The sequence below is a fragment of the Lactuca saligna genome, chromosome 4, assembly GCF_052625555.1.
Source record: "Lactuca saligna cultivar CGN05327 chromosome 4, ASM5262555v1, whole genome shotgun sequence".
Lineage (NCBI taxonomy): Eukaryota > Viridiplantae > Streptophyta > Magnoliopsida > Asterales > Asteraceae > Lactuca > Lactuca saligna.
In genome coordinates, this window is record NC_136420.1 from 56,168,024 (window position 1) to 56,178,404 (window position 10,381).

The window sequence follows — 10,381 nt, forward strand, 5'->3', positions numbered from 1 at the left end:
AATATGGGTTAGTTTGGAACAATGTGATGATTGTAACTCTTGTGTTTATTTAAATTGAAAATTTTTCGGTTTTTGAGCTGTTACATAAAACCTTCTCTAGCATAATATACTCGTGACGTCTGGTACCCTAAATGATTGTTCGATGTACAGATCGTCATGGTAAGAACACGAAACGGATTAGGAAACAGTAATGAAAACCGACAACATGGGCCTCATGTGAATGACCGTGCACATGAAGACGTGCCAGTAGCTGAACTTGTCACGATGTCAGTAGTCCAAGCAATAATTCAGACCATGTTATCCGTGCAAAGGTTAAAAGGATCAAATGTTGATGAATGAACTGAAGTTTTATGCTTTTTGTTGGTTGTAAAGCAAAGCCAACGAGGGGTTTATTTTATGGGAAAATGGTGTTTGAATTCAATTCAATCTTTCTGTAATTTCTCCCTTGAGCTCTCTAATTTTATTAAAATGTTTTGTTATTCAAAGAAAGTAAATAATGTTGAGTGACGTGTCTTCAATGGATTAAAACCCCATTATGGAAGTGCCAACATGTCATATGTTAAATGAGAGTTTAATCCACATCAAATCATGCAATGAACCATAAAACCATCCCGTTAGCCATAATATGATGTCGTTTCATTAAAACTTAAATGGTTTAATTGATTACAGTTGTTAAAGTTAAAAAATTTGTAGAAAGTGGAATATTTATATGACAACAATTAAATTTTATAGGGTTTCACAATCTTTTCAAATATACAAAGTTGAATGTATGACATCAACCTTTCATTTTTCATATAGCTTTTCATTTAATTTTTATAATATATTACACTTTATAAAGTTGAATGTGAGCTCTCTTTTCACGAGCAATAGTTGAATAGCTGAATGTCCATTCTACACCGAATTCATTATATGTCAACTCACACTATTGTTGGATTTAATCAATTATATGTTATTATATGTCAACGTGACATTTTATGTTATTCAACCATTTCAATGAACTATATATATCTTTTCTCATTCAACAGTTGAATGAACATTTCAACTTCAATGTATTTGATTTGCGTTGATTATGATTGATTTTAATTCATTGTATATATAACTTGACATATCACTTCTAACATTTTTATTTAAATGTATATTGTGAATGTTCTTAATCAAATCTATGATTGTAATCATACTATTTATATACAAATTTATATACAAGTTGTTATAACATAATGTTATTGATTTAATAATTCCATTCTAAAAGTAATATATTTTGTATGAATAGTGTGAATCAAATCCAACATGTGATTGGAATCTTAATATTTATATACAAGTTGTTTTAACATAAGTTTATTGATTTAATCATTCCAATCTAAAAGTAATATAGTACTTGGAATAAATATTATGCAAAGTTGCTTCAATTTCTGAAATATGCCATCGCCAAAATAGATATAGATGAAGTATAATATATATAAAGCTAATCAGGCTGGTTAACTGAGAAGGTTATTGGATCATAATATAATTGCATTAACTGCACATCAATGAGAGTCACATATTTTTTTCTATTAAATTCTTCATAAGTTGCATATATTTAATAGCTTTCATGTCCTTCTCCATAATAATAAAATAAAAAAAAATATCAAAACAAGTTTTTGTAGGGTCTAATCTTAGTATCCAGGGTTTCAAATTCTAAAAACGATTCAAAATCGGATATAAAATATAATTCAAAACTATCTAATGCCAACTTATTTTACACTTCTTTGTATTTGATGACATGATCCCCGTTGAAAAGGGGTCAAAACTATGAACAATCCTAGATCTCATTTTGAACACACGCATCTTTTGTAGTCAATCAAAAGTAAACCTTGTTTGAAGCAAAAACCCTCGTAAGACTTTCTTTGTACATATTTCCATTTATACGAAAATCAAAAAGAAGTTCGCTTTACAACGAAATTCTGGCAATCTGACTGTACCCTCGTTGCTGGGATTTTATTTCTTCAGCACATCGCAGAGTTTTCTCGATATGATATCCACCTCCAATGCTCACTTCCCTTTCTAAATGGCAACAATAACTCTCAAAAACAGTCACATTTACATGCAGTTTGAAGTTCATCAAGAACAGAAATTCAAGCTCTAATGTGTTCATTTCTTTAGTTGTTATGCCTCCAACTCTTGCGAAGTATGAATTTCTATAGTTCCTGCAAGAAAATGGAATAAATTAAAAACTATAAATCCCATAAATTTGCATCAAGTAGTTTTTTTTATTTAATGATCAAAAAGTATATTTTTGTTATAGGAAATTTTATAACTAAAAAACAGGACACAGGTTTTTCATATATATTTATATCATTTTCGTGCATTATTGATCAATGACCTATTCAACATCAACATTAAGTGTTGTACCTTCACATCTTGAAAACATCGGGCCATCGATGACATGCATGTCGTAAAACATTTTTTTTTTTTTGCCATATAATAATGTAACTATTTCATCATAACATAAACTCTTAAAGTAGTGCTAACGTTCGTGTAACCGGAATCGGTTATTTACCGGCATTTATAAATGTTGGTATGTAATATTAATATATATTACACCAGCTTATTCCATGTATATATATAATAAATAAATATATATGATGAAAAGAAAACAAGAACTTACATGTCTTCAACATACTTTGAAGCCACCATAATCGTTGTGATCAGAAGCCTATGAACATTCCGGCCAGTTATCCGAAACTCCGGCATCAAGCGGCAAAACCGATCAATATACACATATGCCACAACATACACCGACGGGCCAGCTTTGGTGTACCTAAAGACCCTCTCAAGATACGATTGAATCGTCATATCTGGCGTTTCGTTGCAATCAAAAATTCTAACTCTACTTTTCGAACCACTGTGATTGACATTTAACCCGCATTTTCTACTAATCCTTTCGTTTCTAGCCAAAGTTCTTTCAATGAGAGAAGCAAGAACAGAGATGACCAAAGGGGTTTTCGAGTCTTGTTGGTATGAATATGAATACACATCATATCTAAGTTTTCTAGGAGAAATGACCATATTTGAAGAAAAAGCCATTTTTTGATCGATACCCAGTAGAGTTTGAGACAAATGGAGAGATGGGTTTGTTTCTTTTTTTGGTTTTGAAGATGGGATGGAGGTTATATACGGATACAGGGATGAAAAAGAAGTTGGTAGAGAGATTGTATATATAGACTAAATGGAAGGTGGAAGGAAAGGAGGTATAATATCAAATTATAAAGATTATGTGCCTCCTCATTGCAATGATAAAGTGTGGAAACACCAGCTAATTATGTTATTATTTTAATTGGAATATTTTTAGGAAAAACTATTAAAATCTAAAGCCTTGTACATGTCCAAATGCATAATGTACAAGATTTTACGGCAATATCATTTTAGATTTGTAAATTTCAATTTACAATAAAATAAAACTATCTTAGTTGTAACCTTCATAAACTTTTATAACTTCCATCACTTGGGTCAATGATCATTTATTATATAAAAAAAATTATAATAGGACAAAAACATCTAATGCCTGATTAAATTAAATAACGGTTAGTGACTTGTTATTTAGTCGTATACTTTTACGGTTTTACCCAATGCAATTTTAACTACTGGTATAATCATATTTAATTTATTGCAAATTAATTTTTTTAACCAATAATCTTTTAAGTGATTGCTATGCTACATATATAAGTATAACAATTACTTGTCATGTGCATTCATTGTACCATGCTAAAATCTCAATTAAAATGCTAGCTTGACCTTTGTTGTAGCATATTATCAATTCGTATGGGTTAAAAGTGCTTTAATTATGTTTAATTTTAAAATAATTATTATGATTATAACAATAGTATTCCACAGGGTTGGTCCCCATGGTTTGCTACAATCTTTATATTTGGTCTAACTTTGAGAAAATTGATATGGTTTCTAAATCTTGCACCGAAGGTTACCAAATGGTTTTGCTAGAAGTTATAAAATTATTATATGGAAGTTGTAATTGTCTGGAAGTTACCACTTTGAAGTTACCATCAAAACCATGGAAGTCATAATTGTTTGGAAGTTACCACTATAATCACCATCATAGGCTCTATCCATTGGACTCCGACCATTTTCATCAACCCGAGAACAAATTCATCTTATACAAATATGCATTCTATACCTCCCAACATGTATAAAATCAAAGTTTAGACTCTCCTAAATATGGTACATTACATTACACTAAAACAACTTGGTGATATTAAATTCACCAACCGGTCATCTCATATTAGTGTAACCATGAATCTTCACCATCAAGAATAGAACAAACTAAATTTATGCATAATGAATATTTTGAAGAACTTAATTTCATATTTAGTCTATTACACATTTCAAATATTCAAGAATTAAGATATCTGGAGGATTGAACTCGTCAACCCATTTGAATACATGTGTAACACACACTCTCTCAATATGTATTTGGATTATTTAAGTTGAGTTATTTAAGTTTGGATTTCCCTAGGTGACAGCACGATGCATATAAAGGGCGTGACACGACTTTTAATGAAATTCATGGCGCAACATCTTGATGGGCAAAACCTTAGAAGCCTCGGGATTTGAGCTTATTTAAGGACCAAATCTCATTGGGTTCATCATTTTGATAGCCTCCATCTCTAGAGAATCTCTCTCAACAAACCCCCTAACATTTGTTGGTGCCTTCTGGTCTTATTTACTTCCTTGGAGTGATTTTGAAGGAGGAAACTGCACCTTGGTGTTGATGGAAGCAAAATACTGAAGTTATCAACCTTCATGTGACCTTTTACAGCTTTCTAAGTCTCAAAGATCCAGTCTTGTAGGGGTAAAAATGTTAAAAGCGAGGATTCGAATTGGTCTGAGTCTGTAAGGAGTCGATATCCAAATGATTTCAACTATCTATCTATTTTAGAAGGTATTGTTATATTTGAAGCTTAGATGTTTAGTCCTTGTAAATTTTTGTAAGTTTGTTTTGTATCTTATAAATAGGATAGGTACTAGAGTAGAGAAAGAACTTTTGAGCGTCATTCTATCTTTTGTACTCTCGAACTCTTATACTCATTTCAGACTTGAATACGAGCCAACTAGATTATATTTAGATCTTGTATTCTTAACAGTTTTCTGAGTATCATTTGTGTTCGTAATCAATCCTAACACACACCAATTGGTATCAGAGCAGGATTCATCCAATCGATTGTAGTTTTCTCCTGTTTTTTTATTTTTTTAATCGCTCTTTCCAACTCAAAAACTTCTGCAATTTGATTCAGAAAACTTGATTTGATCGATTGTTGTGAATAGATTTTCCACTCTGCGTGTTAGATCGATTGATTTCTAATCAGTCTTTGTTTGATTACCTTCTTAAATGTCGATTTAAATCCAAAAATCCTCTTTCTTCTAAAATCCATACAACAATGGCAAAGTTCAGTCTCAACACAATGACAAACTTCTCTCACTTTCTTGGTTTGTCAACTAAGATTCTGATGCTGATTTTCAAGTACTATGAGCAATGGGTTGATAGGATGGAAGACTATCTAAATGGAATCGATGAAGACTTGATGTGTGTCATTAACCAAGGTTTGTTTATTCTAGAAATGTTTGTTACTCTTGGAACTGCTACTACGAATGATGATGTGATCACTCAAGAAATAAGATTAAGGTGAATGATAAGAAATGTCTATGTGAACTATGCGGTGCTCTTCTACGAATAGTTTACAACTTTTTTCGTGGATGTTCTATAGCCAAGCAGATTTGGGACACCTTAAAGGAGAAAGTCAAGGATGAAGCATAATATGTTGAGAAGATAGAAGAGATATGTGCTCGAACCAAGGGAGTTTCTTTGATGGCTATAGGAGGTGATGAGGAAGATGGCACTTATCATATATGGTCGTCTGGATCAGATAACGATGAGATATGAAATCAGACTCACGGAGACATGTATGCTAAATGGGAGGAAGATGATGAGGATAAAGTGGTTGTGGAAGAGATTAGTGATGAAGAAATAATTGGACGGTGTTTTGTGGCCACTGAATCAACAAAATCACTGATGACTACTAAGGTACATGATATACTTAACGCATTAAAAATTCTTTCATCTTTTTATAATGATGTTTTGGTTGAATTTAATAATACTTGTGTGTATCTTAATGACATGTTAATCTCCATGAGTAGTGAAGCAGAAAGGTCCAAGTCCTTTTACTATGAAGCTAAAAGCAAATTAGAAGAAAATAAGGGTGTAATAGAAGCTCTAGATTTAAAGATCACTAATTTGTTGGTTGATAGAGATTCTATTCCTATGGACAACATCATGATTGTTAAACAACACAATATTTACTGCAATTCTGCTAAGCGATTGTCTACTAAAATTACATAACTTCATCATTCTGCTAAAATTTGTAGTGAACATTATCGTAAACTACTTCCTTTTCTTGCTTTCAAAAGAGATCAAATAGACGAAACTACTTATGACTGTGAAAGTAAGATAGCAGATTAAGATAAAGTTCTAAATAATTCATATGCATATGGAATTATAAATATTAATGGTCATTTGAAAGATGATGACCTTGTACATATTGTGAATGAGACTTTAACTAAAAATGAACAAGTTAAGATTTTGAACATGACTGAGAAGTCAACACTTGATACTCACCAAAAGTTTGTTGATACTGAAGATGATTTTACAATATCAATGAAACTAAGGCTGATGAGTGTATCGATTACTGATGATTGCCTATCATCAATGTCAATTCTATGGCTAAAGGCAAAGAAAAATTTCACAATTCAATGTAGAAAGTAAAAAGTGATCAACCTTCCACATCCAAAGTTTATGATCCTCTTGATCATGTTGTGGTTGAAGACTATGTGAGTTATCAGGATGATGTTTTGAATGAGAAACATATTCCTAGAGTTTTACTCAAACAAGTCTTCGAAGAATCAAAGGAGTACATGAAAGTGTTGAAAGATAAAGGAAAACATTATCTTGAATCGAGTTTAGTGGTCCATCCTAGGTTCAAGGATACAGATGAAGCAGTGTTTCCACATCAAGTGTAACACCTGATTTCATGTATTAATTCTTTTATCCCTTAAGTTAAGATTTTTTTAGCAAATATGGCCCCTTGTACGATAGGCATACGTTTGCGTATGCTTGGCGTACAAGAGTCCTTTAATCGTGGAGCATTAACCACGTACGCTAGGCGTACGTGATGTATGCGGAGCGTACCTCTGTCTAGGTCAACCCCTAATTTTTAGGGTTTGCACCCTATTTAAACATCATTATGGCCTTTAGAAACTTACCCACATCAACATCCACTGTTCATTATGTCCCATTGAAACCCTAGTTCATCCTTTGAGTAATTTTTAGCATTAAAAGTGATTTTGTGTGTATTCAAGAAGAAGGAACTTGGAGACCAAACATTTGTTAAGGTTGAGTTTCTAGATTAAGAGTCATCATCACCTGTAGGAGCTTTTGAAGGTATAAAGTTCTTACCTTGCTGATTCATTTGACAGTTAGAGTTTAGGGCTTGTTTATGAGCTTTATTTGATCCCATAGGTGCTCTATATGAGTTTGGGCAACTCGAGGAGATAGAGGTGTTAAATCTCAGTCCCTTTTTTGTTATAGAAGCATAAAAATGTCATCTTTATGGTTGACTTGAGTCCATGCATGAATTTGAGTCCTTAATATGAGTTATGATGGATAAAAATTAGATGTTGGGTTCAATTAAGACATGTTATGGGTTAAAGTTTCTAACTTAATGTGTTAGAACCCTAAAATGGACGAGATCTAAAAGTTTGGCTTAATGGATGAACGAATTAAGCACTTATTGTCTTAAGGTAGCAAGCAGCCCAGTACGTCGGAGCACCAAGGTATACGATGTGTGTACTGGTGGGTGGTCGAGTACGTTAAGCGTACAGAGTGTACGTTTCGCAGAGGTTTTCCCTTGGCCTTTTGGTCTTCGATTGGGCTTTGGACTTTTGGTCCTTTTTTAGGTTTTGGGCCTTGGACTGTTTGATGTATGAATGGGCCCTAGGATTTCATTAGTGGGCCTTAAGTTGCATGAGTAGGTCCTTTTAGGCCTTGGGGTCCATTATTGTGTTATTCGGCCAAGTTTGGTTAGGCCTATTATGGGAAGGGTAAGATGGGCGTTTATCTTAGGGCTTGGATATGGGATTTAGGCCCACGATTATGGTTTATAACCTATTTCTAATTATGGTGATTTTTTGTTTCCATTATGGAATCTCCTAGTTCGGTAGTCGAGCATTAATTATTTATCAGCGGACTGAGGTGAGTTTTCTCACTGTAGCATTGGGTTGCAGGCACCAAGGCCGACCTATTATTTGTGATATAGGTTGTTAACTATATTTTTGATATGTATACGAAAGACCAGGATTTGGACTCTGGAAACTATATAACATACCAGTAAATGGCCCTAACATATTTATGAAAGATCAGGATCTGGCCCCTAGCAACTGTTTGGAAGACCGAGATTTGGCCCTTAACAAGAAATTACTTGTAAGACTATGGTTTGGCCCACATCACCAACTTATTTATGCTTGGTATGTGGTACTTTGGGGAAACTCACTAAGCTTTTGCAATAGTTTATATATGTGGTTTTAGGTACTTCCGGTACTAAGGGGAAGGACCCGGCGTGATGGCACATCATTTTTCTCCTCATTATTTTCCGCACCTTTTGATATTGTACTATGATGATTTGACAATGTTATTATGTAATGGTTTTGGAATAATGTGGTGATTGTAATTCTTATTTCAAAATAAAGAAATTTATCTTGATTTTTGGGTTGTTACAAGTTGGTATGAGAGCCTTGGTTTGAGGGATTCGGGTACAGTTTTGAGTGTGTTAGAATTTAAAATAAGGAAACGATAATCCTTTCAAAAGAAAAAGATTTTGAATTTTTGAAAAATATTCTTTTAAGAAAAATGGGAGTGTAATATGTGCAATCAATCGAGTTCAAGTAAGTATTTCCCAAGTTACCCTTACTTATGTATTATGATTAGTATGCTTGATATGTGAATTGCATGTTAGATTAGGGCTAAGAATACCTTCAGGAATCATATGATAGAACTGCCTGATTTTAGTGATGCCTTATAGCTCGATAGAACTTGATGCCATTTATTACTTGGAGTTTATACCGGACCAGTTATTTGCTATGTATATGCTTTAAAACTTGTATATGATTAGGATAGTATAGCCCTAGAATGATCAATTTAGCCCCATTTCTTGTTCCTTGTTAGGTTGTGGACTTAGGGTAGAATCTTCATTCGACGGTCTATGCGATCCTATTTTGTGTACAACTTGCATTCACAGGGCAACCAATGGTGTTTATTGAAGTTCTTTATGAAATTAGGCTGAGATGTAGCGTTATGTGCATATAGTAGTTTCGAGAAAGGTGTAAGGAGAAGCTCTACCCGATTCACCAATCACCAGACACTTTGTCAAGTGAGTACGTAGTTATTATCAAGAACATATTCTTAACTTTAAAATATCCATATAATAAATGTTGCTTGTATTGTCTATATTGTGTGCTATTTGTAAAGATAAGATAGTAACATTTGCATTAGGAATTGTTGTAGAAATCAATTGCCTTTATATATAGGTCTTGCCTTAGATTAGGAATAAGACTTATAAAGGATTGCTTAGTGTCGGATAGGCTTGACATCAATTAAGTCTCATAGTTGGGTTAAAGTGTCGGACCAGATCGGAGTGTAATCTTCCTTGTCTTGGTTTGACCAGAAATGGTGAGTCCCAATTAGACAACCAGACAGTATGTCTTGGTCATCTACTAGAGTAAATGACCAATACTTGGTTGTTCTAGGCGGTCTTGTGAGTTACATTGCTACCATGGATTTATAATCGATGTATGTAGATGAAATGGAAAGCAATATTCATCAAAATCTCTGAACATTGGTTGCCTTATATGATTTACACTACCCACGGACTCCGCTAGCAGGTGTAGTCAAACAGTTGGTTAGACACCTTGAAAATTGGTTCTGAAAAATGGGGGATGTCACACTAAGTATAGTTAATACAGAGTTTTAGTCTAATGATCCTGGTGACAAATAATAGTCTAGATCCTCATTTCAATGTCTACATCAAAATCTATCAAGTAAGGATCAGCCGGTCAGGACAATTGGGAGGTAGGATCATTTCGGCATATAGCTTTTCTAAAATCCAACAACAAAGTCAATGTGTACATTATAGACACCTCTCCTGTAAATAGATTAATCAGTATTATGATTTAGAATCATAGATAAATCTTATTTATAGGTTCATAATAATGACTTATGACTGTAAATATAAGTTACACTGAAAAGACTAGTGTGTAGCTTCACTTATTAAGGTTCAAATTA

The 10,381-nt window shown here is 33.3% G+C and overlaps 1 protein-coding gene across 2 annotated transcripts; it reads right to left on the bottom strand.

The window, feature by feature from the left end:
* Nucleotides 1–1,672: 1,672 nt before the first annotated feature.
* LOC145041915 (cyclin-U2-2-like) lies at nt 1,673–3,200 on the bottom strand. 2 transcript variants are annotated; one of them, XM_078990165.1, is made up of 2 exons: nt 2,660–3,200; nt 1,673–2,183 (listed from the first exon to the last, which is right to left on the bottom strand). In XM_078990165.1, exons 1-2 carry the CDS (start codon nt 3,061–3,063, stop codon nt 1,928–1,930), a joined length of 660 nt encoding a protein of 219 aa, XP_078846291.1. In that variant the 5' UTR covers nt 3,064–3,200; the 3' UTR covers nt 1,673–1,927. The 2 variants fall into 2 exon arrangements, with proteins under 2 accessions (XP_078846291.1, XP_078846289.1); XM_078990163.1 differs by having other exon boundaries at nt 2,645–3,194.
* Between the last annotated feature and the right edge of the window lie 7,181 nt (nt 3,201–10,381).

What these genes read in the sequence shown, in the direction of transcription:
- LOC145041915 (XM_078990163.1), bottom strand. Translation starts at nt 3,063, where the DNA reads ATGGCTTTTTCTTCAAATATGGTCATTTCTCCTAGAAAACTTAGATAT. An exon ending in TCAAAGTATGTTGAAGACAT is followed by an intron (nt 2,184 to 2,644) that starts GTAAGTTCTTGT and finishes ATTTTCTTGCAG; the next exon opens with GAACTATAGAAATTCATACT.